This window comes from Protopterus annectens, chromosome 3.part0 (genome assembly GCF_019279795.1).
Source record: "Protopterus annectens isolate FY-2018-M chromosome 3.part0, PAN1.0, whole genome shotgun sequence".
In the NCBI taxonomy this organism is placed as follows: Eukaryota; Metazoa; Chordata; order Ceratodontiformes; family Protopteridae; genus Protopterus; species Protopterus annectens.
Window position 1 is genome coordinate 118,976,390 of NC_056731.1, and position 27,676 is coordinate 119,004,065.

The 27,676-nt window shown below is 37.6% G+C and overlaps 1 protein-coding gene across 1 annotated transcript in view; it reads left to right on the forward strand.

Moving 5' to 3' along the window:
• LOC122796777 (macrophage mannose receptor 1-like) overlaps positions 1–27,676 on the forward strand; it is a 1,798,323-nt gene that overhangs the window by 1,357,269 nt on the left and 413,378 nt on the right. Inside the window, exon 24 of the mRNA XM_044065505.1 lies at positions 8,422–8,466. Coding sequence (XP_043921440.1) covers positions 8,422–8,466 — 45 coding nt within the window. The remainder of the gene's footprint in view (positions 1–8,421; positions 8,467–27,676) is intronic.

Sequence of the window (27,676 nt, forward strand, 5' to 3'; positions counted from 1 at the left end):
TTAGCTAGCTAACTGCTGTAAGAAAATGCCCACACTCCATATTACAAGTGCACTAAAAGCACCATGCATGATTTTAAAGGCAGAGGACATATTTCCAGTGCAATGTCACTCACTCGTGTGTGTGCGTGTGTGTGTGTGTGTGTGTGTGTGTGTGTGTGTGTGTGTGTGTGTGTGTGTGTGTGCGCGCGCACACCAGTTACATTTTAATAATATCTACAGTTTTAGTATATCATAAAAATATTTCCAAAAAAATATATGCTGAATGCATCAGCCTAAAGAAAGTAAAATAACTCTACTTCACCCTAGACTATAAGGAAAAACATCTTTATCTTTTGTCAACCAGGTTAATGCTACTAGGCAGAAGTCATTTTCAGAGTGGTCCCAGAGGAAAGCCGCAGTGATACACTAAAACAAATGAGCAATAAACACACATGACTGGATTTTAATAATACAACCCCACAACCATAGTTGGTAGACAGTTCTCAAATCATGCCAGTGACCACTTACAAATAAATGCTCTTAAGAAAGATAAATCTCCTGATGACCATCCCAAATAAGTTTCTGATTCATGTCTCAAGAATAACCCATACAACACCATAGAAGAAGAAATAAAGCATAACTTTTAGAATGACTCTACCTAGGAAAGATAAACAACATAACATCTCATGCAGTTGTATTTGTACACTTTTGTAGATGTAATACCTTAAGAAAATCACATACTGCAATGTATTATGCAAGTTAACTATTTTAGCAATAGTGTGAGAAACTGTTACATTAGTGTCAAAGTAGTTTAAAAAAACAGGTGTTGCAGTACATTCAAATATTTCATGTGTTCCCATTACAGTAGTCACAGTCTTTTGGATTCAGACACAATAATCAGGAATACTGAAGTGAAACCAACCATTCCGTGCACTGCAAGTACACAAATCACACAGTTTTCAGTGAGTCCAGTAGTCTCATAGAAGAATGTTTCATATGCTGTGCGGAAGAAAATGTAGCAAGCAATGACTATTGTAAACTAATAAGTACCAATCTGGAAGTCAAAGCAAATCATATGTAAGTTTTTTATAACACACAAACACACACACACACACACACACACACACACACACACACACACACACACACACACACACACACACACACACACACTCACACAGACACACACACACACACACACACACACACACACACACTCACATCCATGGTATGGAAGTATGGAACAAACTTCCTAGAGACATATGCTGTACCTTATATCCATCCCACTTCAAAGAGAAACTCAATTTAACTCCAAAACCTACCCTTGTCAAGCCCCAACTTAACTCACTTTACCTCATCTCCTTTCTCCCCCCATGACATAGCTGTTTCCCCTTCAGAGAATGGTTACTAGTCCTAGCTCTCTAATCACAACTGTTGAATTTTAAAACTTGTTGTAAATGTGTATATATTTTTGTTTCTCTATAAGTTTTGACAAGTGTATTTTCCTGGTATAATGTTACTCTGTATAATTTTTGACAACTGTATTTTCCTGGTATAATGCATTTTAAGCAATACCTCCTTAGGTATATATATTTTACTATTTGCAAAAATGTTACTTACTTTTTCTGTAAACTGTATTATCTCTTAGTGCTTTTCTCCTCGGATCTCCACTGAAAATGGGCCACAAGCCCAGTTGGACTAACCCGGTTAAAAAATGTCAATAAATAAATAAATAAAGGTGGTAACTCTAACAAATAGGTGCACTGCTACTATTTCTCTTCCGCTCTCTAATAAAGGCAGTGAAAAACAGTTTCACATTTTTAGTCAGCTACTGATCTGTTCATGTCAGTTGGACTAATTAATTGCCTATACAAAACTGTGGCAATAACTGATAAAGAGAACTAAATATCTCCCAATGTCCATCCTATATCATGCAGCCAGAGAGAAATTCCTCTGCAAAGTATATGAGACATCCTTAAAACACAGAGTTAGTCTTTCTCTACTTTTTATTCCAAAGTGAAGAAATGAAAGTTTCATGAAGTACATGCAAGTTTCTGGTACCTAATTAATACTGAAACCATATCGTAAGGAGAAAAGCATTCAAAGGGTTGACTTAAATGGTAGGAGAGGGTAATGTTTCCTTTAAAGTATCATCTTTCAATTGTTCCTTTTTAAGTTGATAAGTCTTATCTCCAAGTCCAGTAACTCTTGGCTACTTTCTTCAGTAATTTGCCACAGGCTGACAGCATCTTATTGGTTCTGAACTTTTTTTCTACAACTTTCACTGCAAAGGGTAGTTCTATAAAAACATCTTCTGGTTTACTTTGTTATCACCCCATGCGTCTTTTTCCCCCCTTTAAATTATACTCCCTGTTCCTTAATGTAAATGAATGCCACCCTCTCACTTACTTTTTCTTAACTGTATTGCTTCCCCACTATAAAAGATAGGTAAAAAAAAGTCGTTTACTTTTTTCTTTTTTTGTAGTTTCCTGCTGCTTAGTGTCCACCTTCAGTAAGATTTCTTGCTTTACACAAGTAGAGATACAGTCAGTACTCTGCCTAGTCCTGTTCATTTCAGTTAAGCTTTGTATACTTACCTTGTCCTCTGGGTCTTCAGTTTAGTCTCTTTTCATTTCTGTTTGTCTCACGTTTCTGTACAAACACTGCTTTGATGTTTTTGAGTATATTTTTGAGTTGCACTTATTTTCACTTCATAGCTTTCTACCAGTTCCTCTTCATTTCCTATATTTACATATTTTACAGTTTTGAGTTTGATATTCTCTCATTGGGCCATGCTCCTAATAGAGAGAATTCATTTAATCACAACCAGATTTGCTTTCTTTCTCATTGTTTTTATGCCAAATTGATGCTCCTAGTTTTGATTCTGAATTTCTGTGCATGTGTAACTTCTTATACTGAATGGATGCATAATGCTGTTGCTCTCTCTCTCTTACGTACATCAGCATACTACACTGTGTGGATTCATTCTCCACCCATGTTTTCAATATATTCTTTAAAATACTGAACTTCTTTTCCTAATATTACACCATAAGCTAATTTACAGGTTCCAGCCACATGATATATTTTTTCTAGAAATGCCTAAATGTCTACATATTTAAGTGGAATACTCTTATTATCATGAATGTGTATTACCTCTACCTTTTCGCTTTGCTAGTCTTGTGCTTACACAGAGGTACTTAACAAGGGAAACAGTGGTTTCAGTATTTAGCAGGGCTTGAACCTACCTTCTCTCTAAACATAATGCACAGGTGAAATATACTGGCACAGGGCTGACTCAGTTATCCAAGCAGTAGTTTTATCATACTTTATGCATACAGCTTTATCTAGCACACACATTTCAGTTTTTACCTTCCTGCTAGCAGTATATTCATTAATAGTAGCCTTTCCTTCACTCTTAAGGCAAATATAGGTTCATAGGTTAGTACAAGGCTAACTGCTCTTGCGAGCCATTTTAAGCCTAGCCAATTATCCGTTGTGAGACTCAAACCCTGCACCTTGTGTTTGTAAGGCAAACACCTTAACCATTAGGCCACCGTCCCAACCCCACCACACATTGCTCATTTTTTTTTTTTTTTTTTTGCTTTCTAGATGATGGCATGTTTTCTACAGTAGCTTCAGTCTTAGAAACAGACAAATCATTTCTAAAAATGTCATCATTAACTATTAAATATCATTCTAAAGTTACTAGCTTACAAATTCTTTGGATCACCATGCAGCATTAATTTTCTTATACTACTAGGCAAATCTGATTTAAACCCTGTCAGCTGCTAAAATGTCTAAATATTTTGCTTTATTACAACTGTCAGTTTCAAGACAAAGATTTAAAATATGCTTTTAAGTCATACATCTGTGTTCTTAGTAGTCTGTATATATTAGGAGTCTGGTTGTGAGAGTCTATTACTTATACCTCAAATGTTAGACTAGTCCTGATTATCCTTATTAAGTTTAATTTATTAATGTTACACAGTCCATGTTTCTTCTGTGTATATGTGAGTTTAATACCTTTTTTGACAGCTAGGATGGCAGAGTTTTTGCCATGTCTGTTTAGTTACAGTTCTCTTTGTTTGCATAACAATCAAATACCAGAAATTCTAGTTCCAGGTAATACTCTGACTAGTTTCTTCAATGGCAAACGAATTGGCCAACACAACTAGTTATTATTGTAATTGTGTCAGCTTTGGTGAGACTCTACCTGTGATGCTGCAGTTTTGTTTAAAATTTCGCCTGTGGTTGCCTGTACCAGTTAAACATGTCAGAAACAAACACACTGGTCCTATTACTGTAGAGAATTTAGTATCTCAATATGCTTTGGTCTTGGCAATCCTCTGGACAACTGCCCAGGTACATACTACCAGTTGAAGTGCAAAGAAGCACTCGAGGAAAAACAATTTATTTTCAGCAGTCAAAACCAAAAAATAAAATGAAAAAAGGAAATAGTGCACTTGGATTTGCAGTCTCTCTCTCAGGCACTGCTTCCTGCTCTGTAATCAAGTACTTCCACACACGGAACTTTCTAGAGGTACTTTCCACAGTTTAGCCCCAAATGGGCTGCCTCTCTCCACAATTCAGAGGTCTTGTTCAAAAAGATCTTCCAGCTGTCAGACTAAATGCTTGTTTTGCTGCTTTCAGCAATCTCCTTATATACAACCTTGATTGTTAGATAAAATCATGTTCGTTAGCTAGCTAACTGCTGTAAGAAAATGCCCACACTCCATATTACAAGTGCACTAAAAGCACCATGTATGATTTTAAAGGCAGACCACATATTTCCAGTGCAATGTCACTCACTCGTGTGTGCGTGTGTGTGTGTGTGTGTGTGTGTGTGTGTGTGTGTGTGTGTGTGTGTGTGTGTGTGTGTGTGTGTGTGTGTGCGCACACCAGTTACATTTTAATAATATCTACAGTTTTAGTATATCATAAAAAATATTTCCAAAACAACTATATGCTGAATGTATCAGCCTAAAAAAAGTAAAGTAAATCTACTTTACCCTAGACTATAAGGAAAAACATCTTTATCTTTTGTCAACCAGGTTAATGCTACTAGGCAGAAGTCATTTTCAGAGTGGTCCCAGAGGAAAGCCGCAGTGATACACTAAAACAAATGAGCAATAAACACACATGACTGGATTTTAATAATACAACCCCACAACCATAGTTGGTAGACAGTTCTCAAATCATGCCAGTGACCACTTACAAATAAATGCTCTTAAGAAAGATAAATCTCCTGATGACCATCCCAAATAAGTTTCTGATTCATGTCTCAAGAATAACCCATACAACACCATAGAAGAAGAAATAAAGCATAACTTTTAGAATGACTCTACCTAAGAAAGATAAACAACATAACATCTCATGCAGTTGTATTTGTACACTTTTGTAGATGTAATACCTTAAGAAAATCACATACTGCAATGTATTATGCAAGTTAACTATTTTAGCAATAGTGTGAGAAACTGTTACATTAGTGTCAAAGTAGTTTAAAAAAACAGGTGTTGCAGTACATTCAAATATTTCATGTGTTCCCATTACAATAGTCACAGTCTTTTGGATTCAGACACAATAATCAGGAATACTGAAGTGAAACCAACCATTCCGTGCACTGCAAGTACACTAATCACACAGTTTTCAGTGAGTCCATTAGTCTCATAGAAGAATGTTTCATATGCTGTGCGGAAGAAAATGTAGCAAGCAATGAATATTGTAAACTAATAAGTACCAATCTGGAAGTCAAAGCAAATCATATGTAAGTTTTTTATAACACACACACACACACACACACACACACACACACACACACACACACACACTCACAGCCATGGTGGAATAAAAGACGAAAAAATATGTAGGTATTTTATAACACACACACACACACACACACACACACACACACACACACACACACACACACACACACACACACACAGACACACTCACAGCCATGGTGGAATAAAAGACGAAAAAAAGTGGTTAAGTGTGAAGGAAGTATGTTAGCAGTGAGAAGAGAAAGACTGTTACTTGCAGGAGAGTTCAACTAGAAACTCCTAAGATACAGAAACATAAATGGAATATAATTAATCTAAGTAAGCTATAATCTGAATGAGTAAAATGCTAAAATGCATTACTGTACAGCAATAGATGTGGTCAGTTGTGGTTAGTAGGGGGCTTTGGTTATTCATGTGACATTACCTAAATGTAGATGCAGGTGATGGAATTTAGGAGATGTGGTATGACGTAATTTTTAAACAACTGGGCAATGGTGGCTTTGAGTTAGTATAGAAATTTATCTTCTTTTGGAGGTGGTGACTAGGTGCTCTACTGTCTGCCTTTGAATCAGTTATTTTAACATTCTGGCTGCCTCTTTGCCTGTCTTTGAATAGGTTATTTTTCTACTCTGATAGTAGTAGTTGATGAGCATATGTCTCTATTGGTAGTGTGCCTTATTATCAGAATTTTTAATACTGGACAGTACAGAGTACAAATTAGTTTGTTAACAAACATTATTCCCATGTAGGGTTGCTAGATATCTATAGTCATTCGGTTCATTTTCTGTAAAAAAGTACAATGAAACTTATTTAAAGGTAAACCTAATAAAATCTTGCAGTCCTACTATAGATAGCTGTCACTTTGTATAGTGCAGACTTTTTTAGGGTCACCCTTGCCCCTGGCCTATGAATAAGTTTAGATGGCAAGAGTGATTCATCTGCTTTAATCCTTGACTCGTGTTGTAAGGAAATGTAAATCCTGTAGAGTGCTTTTCGCTTCCACTGGATATTCTTACCATAACAGTGATGTGCTCCTGAAAGTTTAGTTTGTAATTAGTGATTAAACTAATTCACTAGGTCCTGATTCTCCTTGTGTTGTTAGTATTTGCTGTGGAGTGGAGTTATTTTGCTGTTTTTTAAAGATAAGGGATTTTGTTCTCATTTAGTGTTTGTTTAATTTTGTTTTTTTCCCAGCACGTTAATGATGTGCAGCTGAGCTGAAACTCTGATATCAGGCTTTGTAATTTATTCTTTGAATGTAGAGGGGTAAAGATGACTGTCTATTGAAGGATTCCACTTTCATTATGATGCAGTGTCAGTGAAAATGCTGAAGAGTAGTGATCCAAGAATAGATCCTTAGGAAATATAACTATTTGATGTGTAGGCATTAGATAACCCATGTCACCCTGTCCTGAAGTGAAATATTTTATGCAATTTTTATGTCAATTTAAAACAGAGGAGGAACAAACAGGGTTTTAAAGTACTCATCATTTTCAGTGGATAAACCTTTGAAAAAAATTTAGGAATAGTACGGATGAGATTTGTCCTTTGTCTCATTTCATAGGAACATTGTCTACTAATTTTAATTGGATTTTGTGGGTGTTACAACCATGACAATAGCCATGTAACTTGAGCAGTCGTAGGCTATTGTCCAACAGGTGATATGTGAAGTGAGTACGTACAATCTGAGACAGATTTCTGAGAATAGAAAGCATTCTTTGGTTTAAAGTGTGCTCCGCTCACCACTTTTGTGACGTGGGATTTTCTTTTCATTTTTTGTTTCGTATTACTGGTATGGCGCCCTTTCTGAGGCAGCTGTGTACTAGTTCTCTTATTGCTGTAGCAATGTAAGGGCCTGACTATTTAGGAATGCGGATGTGAGGCTATCTGTTGAATGAGAGCTATATTGTTTGATTTTACTCAGCATCTTTCTGATTATTGTTATAACAGCTAACTTCAACCTGACAAATAAGTCAGTTTGGTGAGTTTATAGTGCATGATGTTTTGTTTATGGATAAAGGTGTCTTTTGATCAGATGTGCTGTCAGACAGGTTATAGTATTTTTGCTTAATAAAATGAAAACATTCAGCAAAATCTGTTATGTGTTTTAAGGATTAAGAGATATGGTGGGTTTAATCTTGAGTGTTTAGATTTAGTGAGGAACTTGCCTATAAATTTCCAGACTCCTGCAGAATTGTAGAACTCTACTTGTTACATGCCTCTCAGCTGTACAGATTTTAGCAGAATGTCCAGCTTTTTGCCTCATATTTTTGGTATGTTTTTCATAAAATTGTGCTGTTTTACAGCAAATTACTTGCAAATCATTCAAGATTGAAGTTAAAAAATTATGATAGATATTTGAGTTTCAGACTTCATACCCTTCATAAAATTCATGCTAATGCAAAGCATGTTATTCTATCAAATTTCTAAGTTTGTAAGGGCAATATTTCAAAATTGTCTCTGTTTTTGGACCTTTGTCCCAATTTTGTTTATGGCTTTGTCCAGATTTCTTGCTGTAAGAGGTTGAGAGATATGAGATGTTACATGTTGTAAAAATAGTTTTGTTTCATTTGTTTCACCTTTGTTTTTAGAGATTAATAGTTTATGGTTTTCTCTATATTTATTGTGTAGGTTGATGTTACTTCTCTATTTTTTCCAGGATTTATCCGATCATGATTATATTGACCATCTAACATTTAGTAAGGTAAGGTGCTAATCTCCATTGTAGTTTTCACACAGTTTTATATACTCACTGAGCTGGTTCCTAAGAAGGGAGTGTTAAACAGGCCCAGTGCTGAGGTTATATCTATGCTTTGTTCAAATAGTTCCAGTCAACCTGATTTGTTTCTTCTCCTACAGTAATGAATGTTATAATTTGTTTTTTTTTTTATTTTATTTCATGTTTGTCATCTTCTTGAGATCAAACATCAACTGAATGTTTCTTCTTGAGGCATAACATCAACTGATTTAAGATTGAGAGCTAAAAATTTGTATCCAAACTGTATCCACTGATAACTAGTCACTGATGTTTCTTGGGATGGTTGCTCAATGCTTATGGGTCATGGGGTTGTTCTATTAAAATCAGGTGGGTATGCTTCCTGGTCCACAGCATGGATCTTGTCTGGTGGACTTTTTATGAATTTTGTGAATTCCAAGAGTATGACACTGAAGATGAGCTCACTTTTCTCTGGAGTACTTCATGGAATGTTTAATTCTATTACTGCTCCCTTTGATTTTAATAGGCAAGCCTCAGAAACTACAGTGACAAAGCAAATAATAAGGCAAGTCATGTATTAATGTTTTGTCTTTGTTTTGTTCTGAAGAAGTTGGGTAGTTAGCTGGATGAAAGGATGTAACTTTCAATATACCTGGTTGTTTGTATCGTGGGTTAGGTTTTCAATTTTGACATCCAGGCACAAAACGGCCAAGACCACAGCAACCACCAAATACCAACACCTGCATAGCAATGCACAAACTAAAACAAATTGCTCATAACACCCCACAACTGAAATCTCTCATAACTACTAACCAAACATTTCTCTACAATTGCAAACAGAAGCTCTGCAGTACATGGCAAAATACACTGGAAAAATCTTCAAAAGAAAGAACTGAGAAACAAAACAAGAAAAGATACAGAATACAAAATTATAAAAGAACTGAAGAGAGTGGAATAAGTAAAACTAAAATGTAATAACAAAACAAGAAAGAACTAATATGCCCATAAATGAAAAAGCACAGCCAATAAGGAGTTCATGATGAAATTATGAAAACAAGGTCAGGATGTAATATTCACGAGATAGTGAAGATATGGGCAATGGTATTCATGGAGATAATGTACAGATACATACAGATGCTACCTTCAGTTTACTGCAGGAGCCTACTGAGATTCATAGACATGAAATGCAAAGAGTCACATCCTGTTAATAACCGGCACACAAGGGTCATTGCTGTGCTAGTGATGTCTAGCAGTGATATGTAGCTTGACAGAGCTGTATGGTGTACCAGTGTCAGCTGAATCTAGGCAAGTATCTGACTGATAACGCAGTTATTGAAGATAATGTCCTTTGCAAACATTGCATCCTTTAATGGTGGACTAAATACATGTCTTAATAAAGCATCTTCTCCTGTCTAGTCTACATTAGCATCCAACTATCCAGCGCAGACAGTTTACCCATTCAAGCACACAGCTTGAATACTTACACAAAGCAAACTACCCAGATGAACATCTGTACAACATCTTGATATATCAGTTTCCAACAAATATGTGACTGCAGCTTCACAAATCAAATAACAGTACTGGAAACAACATCAACACACAAACCTTGCTGCTTACATTCAGGAAGTACACGCTGGTGGTATAGTCTTACACAAAACATCAGTGCCTTTATAATGATCATCAAAATTTACAAAATAATTGAAAAAATTATTGTGCAATTTATAGAGAGGTTATGACTCTTTAAGCTATGGCAAGATCCTAAAGAAAACTGAAAAAAGAACCTAAACATAAATGAAATAAATAAAAAAAATAAAAATAAAATGAAATCTGTATATATTAATGACACCAGCATGAAAGAACTGAAAAATATCTGTGTCAAAAAAAAAATGCTCACACACACATACACACACACACACACACACACACACACACACACACACACACACACACACACACACACACACACACACACACACACACACACACACACACACCAGTTCAAACTAAACTGCCATCACACACACACCAGTTCAAACCAAACTGCCATCACACACACACCAGTTCAAAATAAACTGCCATCACACACACACCAAGCCAAAAATAAATCCCTAATTAGGAAAAATTACAAAAAATAATAAAAATATACATATTGCCAAAACAATATTATTAATAATGCATCATTAAATACTAAAAGAACTGGAGAACAAGGCATCACCATAAGAAAAATAAAGACAAAAAAATAATGAAAATAATATTTATCTTTCTATAGCATCATATAACAGTAAGAACTAATGAACAAGGTATCTTGAGAAAACCATGAAAACTGAGAAATAAGAAAAAATATTATTACAATCTTTGAGAAGTCTGAAAAGGCAGAAAGGGCAACAAAGAAAGAACTGAAACAAAGCATCACCTAGCAAAACACACAAAAAAAAGAATTAAACAATGGGAGAGTCATAAAAATTACCATGGGGTATAAGGATTGTGTATACCTTACAGCAACATTTTGGAATTCAGACATAGCTCTAACATGGTGCTGTAGCACAAAGACATGCAGCACCACATCTGGCTATCTCCAAGGAATTCTACCTGTAAATGAGGCAGTCATGGGGAGGAGCATATAATAATGATCCATTTGCTCTTTCCACTAGAAGAGTCTCCAAGAAGGTAGTTATGTGCTAAACGATTAATACACTTGCTTGGCTGTATAGATTAGTACTGTCACTCCTACTATGTCACCATCACAGAAGAGATAAGTACTACTGATTGTAGTGGTAAGGTAGGGTTGGAGGATGTATGAATGAGTGTATGTGAATGTCTGCATGTGTGAATGAATGTATGTGTGTGCATGGGCATGGCAGACAGCATGAGTGGGTATTGAGGGCATGAGTTAGGTGTGTGTGTGTGTGTGTGTGTGTGTGTGTGTGTGTGTGTGTGTGTGTGTGTGTGTGTGTGTGTGTGTGTGTGTGCGTAAGTGTGAATAGATGAATGGATGAGTGTGTGAGTGTGTTTGGGTCATGGGGTTTGTGTATTTGTGTGTGTATGTGAGATTTTGATGTGTATGTGTGTGTGTAAGTGTGGGTTTAAGTGGCTGCCATACCTCCACACACAACTAAACTAACAACCATGGTCTGCAACACTGGGTGGGGGGACCACTAACCACCGAGGATATCTGTACCACAGGGATGGTGGATCCCTAACAACCAGGGATTTCATCATAAAATTTGTGCCTTAACTGCACTTAAACCTTTATGAGGATCTGGGGGTAGGGATAACACTGGACACTGGAGATACTTCTCTTGTGCCTTAATGGCATAATCCACTGCAGGAATTAGGGAGTGGAAGAACGTTAGATACCAGGATACTACTATTGTGCCCTAATGTCAGTTTAACCACTATGAGGTTCGGGGGCTGGGGAAACTGATAGATGCCAGGGACACTATTTTTGTGTCCTAATGGTACTTCTCACAGTATAGAGATCGTAGGGTGAGGGAAACTACTAGACATCAGGCATATGATGAGCAACATTGGACTGCAACCTTCTGTGATGGCCTATTACTGGGAAAGAGATAGCAGGGATGTGGAGTCAATTCAGGGCAGGGCAGGTATATGGAATGTGGTGTGTGTGTGTGTGTGTGTGTGTGTGTGTGTGTGTGTGTGTGTGTGTGTGTGTGTGTGTGTGTGTGTGCGTGTGTGTGTGTGTGTGTGTGTGTGTGTGTGTGTGTGTGTGTGCACGTGCGCATGTGTGTGAGAGTGACTGAAGGGGAGGGATGCTTTTGCCTACACAATGGAGCCACAGCAGTTAACAACCATAGGAAGTGATGATCTACACTTCTCGATAGTTAACTGCAATTCACAGAGATGCAAATGAGCTGATATGAGGTTTTTCCTCATCACAGCTAAAATATCTGTTAATAGCAAATTACAGTGTTGTGTTAACAAGGCATCTTACCATGCCCCTTAGTGCAGTGGGGGTAAGGATTTAATGAATCCCTGGGAGAGTAATTCAATATTTATAAATATCCAATATAGTGATATGATGATTATAATTATCAAAAAGCACATATATCCACTTTGCAACATTCCAGTTAGCCTAACCCATCTGTACAACCTTTATAATGGCAGGCAGGATTTTCAAACTAAACTTTTCAGTAGAGTGCAAACCTGTCTCCTGATTATTTAAAAAAAGTAACCTGATATTATTGCACCCATCCTATTCACGGCACCTTATTACTTTGTGATGAAGTCTCACTATGCAAAACACTGTACAAATGACACGTATTGAAATCAATGGATAACAGTACTGTACACAAAAAGCTTCACAGATAAAAACAGATAAGTGGTAGAATATATGGGGTAATAAATTAAATAGTATAACGCAACTCATATACACAACTTAACTGATGTAGATTACAAACAGTTTGGTTCCATGAGGGCTGGTCTTGTCTCCTGAACCTTGCAAGCTTTTTTGAAAAGACTACAGGTTCTGTGAGCAAGGGTCATTCTGTGCCTTTTACTTGGCCAAGAGTTTTGACACTATTCCCCATGCTGATACTACTGAAAAAATACAGAATCCTATGGTAAATAAACACCTACACTGTCTATTGGACTGTAAATTAGATATCAAACAGATTCCATGATGTGAAAGTTGCCTGTTGCCTCTCTGAATGTAAAATGGTAACTAGTGTGGTGTCACAAGAATCTGTACTGCGTCCTGTCCTGATTGGTATTTATTTTGCAGTCATCCAAGCCAATATCCCAGATGTTTAGTTAACAAAGTTTGCCAGTGAGTGGGCACTGTTATCCACTTATCTACTGACACCAAAGAGGTCACTGTATTCAATGATGGGTCTGATAAAGGGCTGGAATATGTACATATATGCCATATCTGAAACAGTCTCAAACTAAATGAAAAAAGGGCAGCACAGTAGAGTTAAGAAGAAAAGTTGCTCCCTCCTTATATGTTATACGTTTTACTCTTTTTCAGACAGATACAGTCATAAGAGACATACATACACCCATGAGTGACCTGGTTACTTACGTGAAACATTTTCTCTCTTTCTTTTTCTCTCTCATTCAATCACCATGTTTTTACCATAGTCAGGAAATTCTTCTGTATGATCTAGTTAATTTCCAAGGGAATATTCTCAAGATCCAAACAAATAATCCTACCTCTGTTCTCTTCCTTTATCAGACCCATCTTTTAATACAAGGCCTTCTTTGGTTTGTACAAATCCAAGTGTATTGCAAAACTGGAAAGGCCTCAATGATTTGCAACCAAGAAAATGAAAGGTCTTAAATCCATTATCTATCCTAAAAGATTAGCATGACTATCCTTATAGTCAGTAGGTCAGAGGCTGCTTAGTGGCGACCTGTGTCTTAATTTCCAAGCCAGGATAGACCCAGTCCTATCTGAACTCCAATTTCTTCTCAAAACCAATGGCTCTACAAACACCCATACTAATGAATAAATTCTACACCAACAAATAAACAACACTTGCTCATATGTTACTAACACAATGTATTCCTTGCCTATGGAGTAAGTTATCACTGCAGGTCAGACAAAGTACTACTTTGGCTAACTTTACACCTAGTCTTTATAACCGGATGGGTGGATGCAAATTCACTACAGAGTTATTATGTAAAACACTGCTCAATTAGAGAGGTCAGCATTATTACATGCTTGAAAAGGGTAGCAAAAACTTTTAAGTCTGTCTGCTTAAAGGTATGTATAGCCTAGGCATATTGTAGTCCCTATGACCACTTGCCTATTATATTCCTGTGTTTCTGTCTGTAACTTTGGGGTATTAAAACTTGTTTCATCATTTACGTTTCACTACTTATGACGAGTGACCAACAAGCCCCGATTACCAACTATTTCATTTCCTGCATCCAGTACATGCACAAACTACTAGACACACACACACACACACACACACACACACACACACACACACACACACACACACACACACACACACACACACATGATGAGTTATTGGTTATGATCTCTGCCTCATAACTCCAAAACCAGGCGTTCAATCCAAAACTCTTGTCACTGTATGCAATGAGCTTTGCACATTCCCTCCACTTCTTCTTAGGTGTTCAACAGGTACTTCAGTTTTCTCCTCTGTTAGTAAAACATGCTGGTTGTCTAGCTGCTCAACACTGTTCATAAATATTGTATTTACACCTGCTCTAGTGACCCAGATCATAGATAGAAATTGCCTAAGCTAGACCAGTTCTTTTAACTGATTAACAGATGATTAAATAAAAAATAAATAAATAAAATTAAAAGTTCCAAAGCAAGACGCTCTTCCCAGACAAGTATAATAGGATGTACAAAATATTTTAAAAATTGCTGCTACTATGAAATAGGTATCAGTCGTACCGGGGCAATACTTACCCCATGCCTGTCTGAGACTCTGCAGTCTTTCCTGGTGCACCTCCCTATTTCCTTCAATTTACAGGGAAAAACATATATAAACATCTTTTTGTTAATGGCAAGCCATAGTACTGCACTAGCTGTTAATGGGCCACGATACTTATTCAACACTGGTGGTTTATTTGTCCTAAAATTTTCCACCCATTGATAAAGGAGGTTCTGCTTGTACCTTTTCAAGTTAATGTAATGGTGATGACATTGGTTAGGCTATTCCAAGCCTCATCCTTGTACTAAAACCAGGTGTAGTAGCACTTAATGAGTAGTCCAACAAAGATCTTGGACTCTTCCTGACACCACCTTTCTGCTCTTAAGCGAGCACTACCCTCTCCATCAATTGCTATGGCGGGATTCAATAAAGCCTACATGATCATTTTTGACAATGTGCAGGTCACTGCGCATTGCTCATGGCTGTAAATAGTTTGAGATTCAGTAAACTCTGCATAGTGGCGCAAACACAGAAGCATCTGTGGCATGCAAATTACAGCATAAGTAACTCAATTGTATGCTAATAAAGAAAATCAACACAGTGCAGTGAGTAAACAAGCTATAAAGCAACTGTGTGGATGCCATAATTGTGGTGGCCTTGTATTCAAAAGTTTTCAGAATACAGCCACTGAAGGGAGTTTACATGGAAACAAGACCAAGTAGAATGTAACCCCATACACATTATGACATTATCAGACATGGTGGATGCTAGAAAATTAGATTATCAATAGCAGCAAATCCTTTCTAAGTGCCATAACATAAATGCAACTTTGCTCCCCACCCCCGAATAAAGACTGTATTCATAACTAATGTAGGCAGCTAAAAGTGTAAACCCCATGAAACATACTATTCATAATGTCATGTAAGCATATGCAGTATGTATCTCACGAAATACAGTGAAGTATCAAAACCTGCATTCCTCTGTGCAGATATATACTGCAGTAATACCCTCCCTTGACTGTGCAGCATTGGGTTCCCCTTCGGGTACCTGTCAAATCTTCAAACGCTCAAAATTTTGAATGTTACATGGTCGAGACCAAACGTTCGAAATTTTGAGTGTTCGAAGACAGACTTTCAATGGTGCCGTATGGTGCAGATAGGCAGAATTTCCCTTTTCTGCACTGAAGTGCGGTCTTGGAGTTAATATATTTAAGTAGGGGGGTGTGAGGGAGCAGGGGGGACTTGCCCCCTGCCTACGCTGTTAAAGTGTTTTTTTATGTTTTTACTTTTTTTTTTTATTTGATGTTCGAACATTCAAATGTCAAACATTTGCTATCGACCATGTAATGTTCGACATTTTGGATGTTTGAACATATAACATAGACCCTCCCCTTCAGTTTCCCTGCCTATACAGTTACCACCCATGTAGATTCAGGGCTGTCAGCACGATGATGATGCAAATGAGGTCAAAACCCATTAAAATCGCTGAATCCCAAAAACTTTTAACCATGTAAGGATGTTCACTTCATGAAGGCAGTTCCTCAGTGTTCTTGTTGAATGCATGGCAACAGTGAATGATGGCATCAGCAGTGGGTGTTAGGTTACACTTACAGAGGTCTACATGTACATCTGTGAAGTGTAATAGTGCATGTAAACAACGCAAAATTCACAAGTTCTGTTTCATCCTCTTTATTGTTAAAATGTATCATCTCGGTCCACTTTAAGTTCAAATTTATTTTTTAATTTTTATCCTTGTTTTCAAAATGTGGCACCTAGTGCAGCCATGAGAAATGGAGGAATGAATGGCAGGTATCTGGGTGCTTGTCACATAACTATCCCTGTGGCAGCATATATATATATGTATAGGCTAGACTATAGAAGGTCTTGGTTCTAGTACAGGGTCTGCAACATTTCTTCCACTTTTTGAGGTGCATGTTTGTACGATATCACAGGAACAGAGAAATGTAATAACAAGATCAGCTATGTTTACATTATTTCAGCGTCAGTGCATGCAGCCGTGCGTAGATGCTCAATGCACACTAATGAGCACCAATGGAGTTGATATATTCATTAAAGTACCGGATGTTTTTCACAGGTGCTAATTACAACAGAAGCAGGTGATTTTCAGTATGATGGAGCTATTCAACAAGCTATAAAGCATCCATGTAATCTATATTCTGGTTTTACCTGCATACTTCAATACCATGGGAGTAGAGACAAGGAAATTCTAGGCCTGAAATAAAATTGTGTCAGCTGCTGCATTTGCAAGGTTATGTCCTGAACCTAGAATGTATTCTTTAATAATATTATGGCATATATTTGTATTTCTTAACTTGGTGCAGTAATGAAGTAAATAGTGGTGGACTTGTACAGAAAGTACCTTAACGTGAGAGAAGACACATATTTTACTTATATGTGTCCATTGCTAAGACATTTTTTTCTTACTCTTCTCATTTTTAATAACATGTTTTGTGTTTATCTGGTTTGAGTAAAGCATTGCAGACCACCTAGAAAGCAGACAGCCAAAAATAGAAACCAAATACATTCAATTAATGTCCTTGGCAATCGTAAAAACCCAGCCAGGAGTACAGATGGTTCTGGATTCTAGCACAGAGTGTGCAACCGTTGATTTACTGCTGTGACATTGCAGTTTATAGCAATGAAGTGCAGCATAGACAAGTGTTTCCTCAACATTCTTGTGGCAACAGGTGTAAGTGTAGGACTACCATGCACATGGTCCTGGTTTTAAATACAGCACATTCAATATAGTACTACTTTTACTGATAGACTAATCTATGCATTATTACATTTATGACCAAATGTATGACTGCAGGTATACTGTGTACTATAGTCCTGTAAATGTATTCCTGCTATCTGAATTGGCATGGCTTTAACTTTGGTGGAAAACACATACACAACTGCCTATATATGCAATTGCTTACCACTGTTGCATTCTGCTTGGCAGATGTTAGCAATGTGACTCATGTTGCAAACTGCTTTCCTACGCGCAAACAGGCGTTACTCGCATGCATGTACACTTTGTTAACTATCATGCAAATCCAATGCTCACTGTGTTATGGAACTGTATATCTCATGCTTTCTTATTATTTTTTATTGTTCATTTCCTTTGTAGTACATAAAAGTACATGTGGAAACATTGCAAACTGAGGGCATATTCTAAGTATATGTTATATAGTCACAATACATGCATGTGTTTTCTCCACACCCCCCAAGCAGTACAACCTGGGGTCTCAGTATTTTTTTACACACATATATCATCCACACTATAAGGTGCAAGATATAATGTTGCGTGCTCCCTCATGGACAGGGCCAGTTGGTGATGCTGACAACCTTGCTTTGATAAACTTAAACTTCCAACTATGCTCAATAATGGTGCTTGTGCTTATACACAGCTAGGCTTCTACAGGCCCTACTGGCCTCAAATGAACCTATGAATTTATGTGCATATGCAGGGCTCCCAACCTGTTGTCCTCCACGTGGCTTGCTGATGTCATCTACTATAAGTTCATCTGCAGCCGGGTAAAAGTCAGACTTGTGCCATGGTGCTTTCACAAAGTACTGAGTTCTGTAGCCTGTGTACTTAGGAAGGGGTTCTGTTCTCACTGCAGTCAAGTGTGTGTGTGTGTGTGTGTGTGTGTGTGTGTGTGTGTGTGTGTGTGTGTGTGTTTGTCCAGCCAGAAAAGCAAGTGTGTATCCTGTAGTTACTGCTCCAATCCTATACATTAACAGTATTTTGATAATTCACTTGCCTACACTTTCATTTCAGACAAACCTCCCACCTTCTTCTCTCCAACATGTACTGCTGATGTCATCCACTATAAGCTGACCTGCAGCCTTGTGAAAGTCAGACTTGTGCTATGGCACTTATTTAGAGTACTAAGTTCTGTAGTCTGTGTACCTACACAGGTAGGGGTTCTGTTCTTACTGCAGTCAACTGTGTGTGTGTGTGTGTGTGTGTGTGTGTGTGTGTGTGTGTGTGTGTGTGTGTGTGTGTGTGTGTGAGACTAGCCAGAAGAGCAAGTGTGCATTCTGCAGTTACTGCCCAAATCCCATACACTGACAGCATTTTGGTACTTGCACCTTCATACACATCTATTTCAAGCAGGCCTCCCACCTTCTTCTCTAAAACAAGCACTGCTGATGTCACCCACTATAAGTTGACCTGTAGCCATATAAAAGTCAGACTTGTGCTGTGGTACTGGCATAGACTACAGTGTTCTGTAGTTTGTGTACTTAGATAGGGAAGGGTTCTGTTCTCACTGCAGTCAACCTGGTGCATGTATATGTGTGTCTACTCAGCAGAGTATACATGTTATCCCTAGAGTTATTTCTACAATGGCATGGCTTGCCAGTATTTTGATACTTGCACCAGAGTACACATCCATTTCAAGAAGGCCTCCCAGCTTCTTCTCTCCAGCATGCACTGCTGATGTCATCCACTCTAAGTTAACCTGCAGCCATGAAACAGTCAGACTGGTGCCGTGGTGCTTGCATAGAGTACTGTATTCTGTAGTTTGTGTATTTAGAGAGGTAGAGGTTCTGTTCTTACTCCAGTCAACTTTGTGTGTGTGTGTGTGTGTGTGTGTGTGTGTGTGTGTGTGTGTGTGTGTGTGTGTGTGTGTGTGTGTGTATCTCTACTATCTCTACTTAGTAGAGTACACATGCTATCCTACAGTTACTTCAATTGTATGACTAGCTAGCATTTTGATACTTGCACAAGCCTACACATCCATTTCATGCAGCCCTCACAACCTTTTGTCTCCCACATGGCCTGCTGAAGTCATCCACTATAAGTTGACCTGCAGCCATATAAAAGTCAGAGTTGCACCATGGCACTTGCATAAAATACTGTGTTTTGTAGTCTGTGTACTTAGATATGTAGGGGTTCTATTCTTAATGCAGTCAACTGGGTGTGTGTGAGCTGTTTCATGACATTACAGAGAGCATTTTACACCAACATGTGGGACACTGTTATTACCATATGCTCAACAGACAATGGTAATATCATCAGATATATCAGATTATTGCATATGCAGTCATCCCACTAAGGCATGATCAGATAATGGCTTGGAGCCCAGGCAGACATCACCTTAGGTTCATAGGAGGTTACTAGGCTAGTCACTCTAGGGTCTTTATAAGACTAACCGTGTTATACCCTTATTCCCTTATTGACCACATCATGTGGTCTATATTTGCAGTGCAAGGCTATGAGCACTGAATGCTCTTATCTAAGAGGAACATAGGTGACAGGCCCAGGGTAAATTTGTGGTGTCCCATACAGTTGTCTAACCTATACTTAAATAGGGTCATTTAGGAGCTTTGCTTTATGTGAATTGGGAGTTTGCTCCAGAGAAGTGGTAATCTCTGGGAGACATATTTGTCTCTCCAGCATGCCCTGTTAATGTCACAGGCTAGGTTAACATCTATAGAGTGAGTGAATCTTGTACCATGTGACTTGTAGATGTGCAGAATTTCCATTAGGGCAGGGTCCAAGACTGCTATGTAGACCAGGCACAAGTCACCTCTCAACAGCCTGTAAGATACAGAGTGCAGTGACAGGGTCTTCAGTCTGTCCATGGAGGTCTTGTGTTGAAGGCCCTGAGTTTTCTTGGTGAGAAAACCTGTGAGGTCTGTCTAGCTGCTGCAGGTGCCTGGTGATGTACATACAGAAGGGAGTGTTGTACTCTATTACTGGTCTAATGAGGGATGAGAACAGGAGAGTTATAACATCAATGCACTTATTTATGAGATGTGCAACATAGAAGGTCTTCCTTACCACTGTGGATACATGGTGATTGAAGTTAAGGTTGCAATCAACCTGTGATCTCTCACTACAGGGTTTGAGCTGTGTGGAGGGTACTTAACATTGTAATTTGCAAGGACTTCCCATTTGCCAAAAAGGATGATAATGCATTTTTTGCATTTAGTTTATGGCCGTGGCTTTGGCAACAATTATTTGCATGTGTAAGTGCTTTTTGTAGTATGTCAACATTGTTGGGGGACTCAATGACTGTACCCATTTAGGAGTCATTGGTGAACTTGGTAAACCAAAGGCCATCTATATTCACCTGGACTTCTGAGACATAGATTCCAAACTTTTGCCTCTCTGTATGTAAGACACTGTAGTCACTGAGTGTAGCAATTTCAATAACCAATGCAACTTTTGTCTTCTTTTCATCGACTACTATATCTGTTTTTCTTGCATCAGTCTTTTGAAGTGATGGTAATGGATGATCCCATGTGATATAAATGTCATAATTTTCTATGATGCTTTGTGGCTCATGTTTCCAGTGCTTTTTAGCTACTTCAATATTATAATGCTTGCACTTTCCCCAAAGCAACAGTCTTGCCACATAATTATGCCTTTCAGTATACAGTCCTGCCTATAGCATATCACAACTGGCAACAAGCTATGAAACTGTTTCTAATTATGTTTTACAAAACCTATATTTGTCTGTTTCTCCCACATGTTCAATGGACTTTGTAAATAAACATGTATGTAGTCCACACTCTTGGATTGCCAATATTAACCTTTTGTCTTTTGGTTTAAATTTACCTTTCCTTAACCATTCTTGTGTCTGATCCTGATCAACATGAGGTTGTTCCAATATTTTTTTATACTTGCAGCTATAATTATGCATTTTCCAGATTTCTTGCCTTCATTTCTGATATTTCACCTTATATTCTTTCTTTCGTTTTCTTGGCACATTCAATTGATGCCTGATTCTTATCTACTTCTGGTTTGATTTCCATTCCTGCATAATGCCAATGTGTTTCTGCTAAACTAAGCAGTGAAGTCATCTTAGACTTATTCTCTTCATGTTTCAAAACATTCACTATGTTTGGGTCTTGTGAGGTCAGCAGATATGTATGCAGTCCCACTATTGCAGATCTATACATGTAATCAATTTCGAGCAGACCCATACCTCCTTCAGAATGGGGAATATATAGTCTTGGTATGCACTGATTTTTATTTGATGAGCATGAAACATCCTTCTTGTTTCCCTGTCCAAACTATCCAACACCTTTTGGGGCCAGTCAATCCCTCCATAACTGTAAGTTAGGACAGGAAGAACAAACTGGTTTATATTTTGGACTTTGTTCCTAGATGTCAATGTTGTTTTTAGTATTAATTTAAGTCTTCTAAAATAGTCCTTACTAAGTTTTATTCACATTTGTTCATGTTTTATTGTTGATCCTTCATCAATTCCCAAATATTTATACACTCCCTCTTGCTGAAGTTCTTTTATATCACATTCTTCTCCCCAAACTGATATTTTCTTGGTGTTGCAACTTTCTTGCTTTAAAGGTTGCTTTTGCACATTTATCACTACCAAATGACATTCTTATATCATCTGAAAACGTTTTGACCACTTGTAGTTGTGCTTTCAGTTACTTATCTGATTAACTATACAGCCTTAAATCATCTACAAAAAGAAAATGAGAAATCCTTACACTTTGTTGTTTTCTGGGAGCCAAATTATAGCCATGACCTAATCTGCTAAGTAGATAGCTTAATGGGTTAAGGGCAAAACAAAAGAGTGATGGTGACATTGGAATATCCCAGGAATAGTAATGTTCTTTATCATAGCTTAACTGTAAAGTGGTTTGCCACTGTTTCATGGTCTCTGTAATGTAATCAATCAGTGTAGAGTGTATCCTATACATTTTTAAGCACGCTTTTATCCATGAATGTGGGATACTGGGATATTATCAAATGCTTTTTTTGTAGTCTAACCATTCCATACTTAGATTCTTCCCCTTTTGCAGTTCTCCATTATGACTTTATTTAATATCAAATGATCCTTTGTTCCATATTCCACCCATCTTATCTCACCTCTCTTCTATGCCTCTCCTATATACACAACTCTATCTAAAAGCAACCTCAACAAGCTGGCAATCTCCTACAACAACATTGCCAGATTTGCTACCAGCTCCCCTTTCAGAACCCACCACTGCCAAAATCTGAAGCAACTGGGTTGGCTGGAACTGCATAATCAAATTCTATTCCACCAACTGATTGTTGCCCATAAAACCCTTTATCATGCAGGTAACACACCAATTCTCATGATTCTAATCAGCCCATATAAAAATCTCAACAACCTACGCTCAGCAAATAAACTACTGGTATCTAGACAAAAACCCAACAATAAAGCAGGAGATTCCCTTTTCTCTAACACTGTGGGAAAAAGTTGGAACCTTCTTCCTGTTGAACTCACATCTCTTTCTTCAACTGCACTATTCAAAAACAAACTCAAATTATACCTTACACCCACTGGCTATGTCCTACTAACCCTGACTAAGATTTCTCTTCCTGTTATCCTAGGTTATAGCACCAATTTACTACTCACTTTATAGCCACTTTAAAACCACTACCTTCTAAGTTAGACGTATTATACCCTTGAAAGACTGTATAGTTATTTCACTGCCTTATAGCTAAGTCACTGCCCTTAACTAATTCTCCTAGTCTTGTTTATAACTATTATATTCTCCTGTGCCGTATTTATAACTTTCTTTTGGGAATCCCCCACATCCTTCTGAACACTCTTTTCTTCTACTATTGTTTGGTCAACAAAAAAAAAAGGATTTTCTATTTTATTTGCTATTATCTATCATGAATACTAACTTACCATGTAACACCTGTTGTGCCTGACAAGTGAACTGTAACTGAAGTTGTAATGTTTTATTTGTTCTTGTATTTTATGTGGAGCTTTCCTTCCCAGGCCTCTACTGAAAATGGACATATATCCAGTTAGACTAGCCCGGTCAACAAATGTAAAATAAAATAAAAATAAAATAAATAATATGACTTTCTTTTATTATTTTTTTGTTCTATTGCCATGATTGAGTTTTCTTCTAAATGTCTATAAACTCTGTCAGCATCAATTCCAGTGTATAGTTTATATGTCATTGGGAGGCAAGTTATTGGTCTATTGTTTTTAGGATGGCTTATAGGTTCACTCTTAAGTAGGAGTATTGTTTTTCCCTGTTGTTAGCCAGGCTGGCGCCTGTTTGGGGTATGCATATGAACAGTTCTTACGCATGGCTAAATCTTCATGTAAAGATGTCAATACTTTTAACCAGAAGTTAGGTACTGCATCTGGGCCTGGGGTTTTCCAATTAGGAACTTTTCTTAATTTTGTTTCAATCTCTTTGGTCATTATTTCATCCCATTGCATATCCTTTATATTTGAACTTCTTATTCTTTCTTTAACTTCTTCTATCCATTTAGCATCTTTGTTATATTCCACAGGGTCTTCATAGATATTTCTCCAAAATATATTTGTTTCTTCTTCCTTTGGTGGTATTTAATTTTCTTTTGACTTGTTTCTCAATTCTCTATAAAACTTTTTTGATCATCAATAAACTGCTTGTTTTGTACTTTTCTTTATATTTATCTGTGTATCTTCTAAAATGTTCTACCTGTGCTGATATTTTTAGTTTATTTGCAATACTGCATGACATAACTCCTGATCTGTTCTGATACTGTGGATTGCTTTTATCATTTCTATCTTTCTGAGTATTTTTCTTGATCTGTTCCCTCTTCTATACTCTTCTAAGATTGACATTTCTTGTCTTAAGTGCTTTATAGTTTTCTCTATTTGATTCTTCCACGATAGCATTTGATTTCTCCCCTTCCTTTCCCTTACTACCATTTGTTTCTGTGGTAAGGCTTTATCTGTTATTAATTTAGCTGTATAGTAATATATCCTATTGACTTTTGTTATATCACATGAATTTCTATGGACAGTCCTAATTACTGTAGTCATTTGTTTTATCAAACTTCTAACTTTTTTGGGTTTCATTGACTTTCTGTAGTCTATTTCTTTCATTAATGTTAATATGTCTATCCATCTCTTAAATCAAGCAACTCTTCTCTTAGATTATTTTCATCAAGCAACTCTTCTCTTAGATTATTATCTTCTACACTGAGGGCATATTCGGTGTTCCCCATTTCATGTGAGCATTCTATAGATAGTTCCACAACATCTTTCTGTACCACATTCTCTTTGGTTTCATCCTGTGTCACTCATTGCTCTTCCATATGGGAACTTACTGGTCTATAATCCCTCAGCATTGGCTATGTCAGACTTCCCACAGTTTCCTTTTCCTCCCCCTTGCACTGCAACTCCAACTGAAAGTTTATACTGGTTTCCTATGAAAGTCAACTAAACAGTCCTCAAACTATGCAAGTACAGGAAGAGTGCAAGGCCAAAAGCCTTAAATTCAAAACCAAAAACAACGGCCAGCACCCAAACAGTGAATAATTGTTTTAATAAATGTATTATGAATACACAAGAAATAATAACAAAATGCATCAAATTTATACATGGGCAAACCAGTTTCTTCAGATGTTTCCTGATCCTCTTGTTTCTCCTTACTTTGGGAACTCTTTGTTCCATCATGCTGTTATGTATCCGTGTTAGACTTTCTACACTAAATCCTTTACTCCGTAAGTATTCCCTAACTTTAGCTTCTATTTTTTAACTTCTACTTTACTAATCTTCTGTTCTACTTTCCATCTTTGTGATCTTATTTTTTTATTGTGAAATTTTTCATATCTGGATGCTTTTGCCTGAATTGCTCTTTGAATATCTTTGGGGCTGACTTTTTTGTGTTGATTAATTTGGCTTTCTCCTTTGCATAAATATTGCACCATATCAGATCTGTCCTTCTTTCCCATGTCCATGTTTCTTTTTTATACCTTTCAAAAGTCTCTAGATTTTGTTCTTTATATTTTTGCACTTCCTCAGTTGCTTCTTTTTCCAAATGGACCAAGGTTTCTTGGTCTAGTTAATGTTTTTCATAAATCTGTTGTATTAATGAACACAAATTTGTATTTGAAGCTTCTGACAGTTTTTCATGTGGAAGTATTTTGCTTTCCTCTAACTTGTCTATTAATTTTTTTTATATCGTCTGTCTGGAAATTCTGGGCTTCCTTGCATAATAATAACAATATATAATTTATTTCTTATCCTCAATAGTCCACTCTTTTCATCTTTATGGCTCTTTTTTGGCCTATTAGTTGTGTTTTTTGTGAACTGATATTCCTTCTACAACAGTAGGGCCATCCTCTCCTTGGGCCTGGCCTAGCCCCACTGTAGGAATGTTTCTGTGTCCTGAGGATTATGTACTATCATTTTTCCCAGTCCTGCCACCTGTGTGCCTACGAGGCTTGAGAACTTTTTTATCCCGGGTCTTGTGCATCCAGCTATCTTTTTTTAAACCTACTTCTGTCCATGATATATGCTATATAAAAGACAGTCTATATATCAGTATCATCTTGGTGAGACTTTGTTAAAAAACAGGGTTCATCTCATAAAGGTACTCACAGAGACTTGAGGATTAATTAAATTTCAGCAATACTACTCTCTTTTGCTTACTGATTTTATCATCTCTCCATTAATTCCCAGCTGTGAGAGTTTCTCAATGATGCCTGAGTGGGGATTGTGTCAAAAGCCTTGGCTAAGTCAAGATAGGCTGTATGTACTGTTTTGCCTTCATCCAGGCTTTTGGTGAGATTCTCAGAAAAGTCCACCAGGTTTAATAAGCATGATCTACCCTTAACAAAGCCAAATTGGGTTGGATCAAGAGTTTGAAGGTCACCTGTGCCTTTGCTGATAAGGTCTATGATGAGTCTCCCCATGGCTTTGCAGATTAGGCTGGCTGGGCATATGGGTCTGTAGTTCCCAGGGTCAGTTGATGGACCCCCTTTCTGTAAGGGAATTATTGTTGCTGTTTTCCAGTCTGCTAAGACAAAGCCAGTACTTAGACTGTGGTCAAAGAGAGTGCTAAGTGGTTCTGTTAGGTCCTGTTTTAGACCATTTAGTAGGCAGCCTAGGATGTTATCAGATCTCATAGACGCTGTGTTTTTGGCCACAGAGAGTGTGGGTCTGACCTGCTCTTTGGAGATAATAGGTAGAGGACTGGTATATCCTCAAAATACTGAAATGTTGAAATTCAGTATTTCGAAGCTATAAAGTTGAACTTTTGAAACATAGAAAACTCAGAAGTGTGAAATTCAAAATCTCGCACACCGGAGATTTTGAATTTCACACTACTACTGCACACACACACAAACACCACTCTCCCCGTACACAAACACAAGCTCTCTATTACATAAAAGCAGGGGGGCAAGCCACCCTGCACTCCCCCATGTGGGGGGCTCTGCCCCCCACACCCCTGTACTTAAATATTCTAACTCCGAAGTTGCACTACACACAAACACATACACACAACATCACCACACAAGCTACATTCTGCTCACACACACACATCACAGCAACAAAACACACTAACACACACCGCATCTCTTACCAAAACCCTTAACACACACACACACACACACACACACACACACACACACACACACACACACACACACACGCACTTACCTGAATCCGTAACCACAGCGGAACCTCAGAAGCATGAAATTCAAAACCTTCGCTATTCAAGGTTTTGAATTTCACACTTTTGCTCTTTTCAGGATTCCACTTTATGAGCTCAAATACTGAATTTCGACATTTCAGTATTTCGAGCTTCTAAAGTGAATCCACTTTGGGATATGTCTGGTGGGGACAGGGGGTGAAGTTTGCACCAAATCTGTCTGCTAGCAGGTTGGCGATGTCCTCAGGGTCAGTATGAGTGGTACTGTTCGCTACTAATATGGCACACAGCTGTGCTTTCCCTTTTAGATTTCTGACATAGCTAAAGAATGCCTCATGATTATCTTTAGCTAGGGATGCTAGTTTAGCTTCATAATTGTGTTTAGAGGACTTTACAAGATATCTAATTTGATTGTTCAAG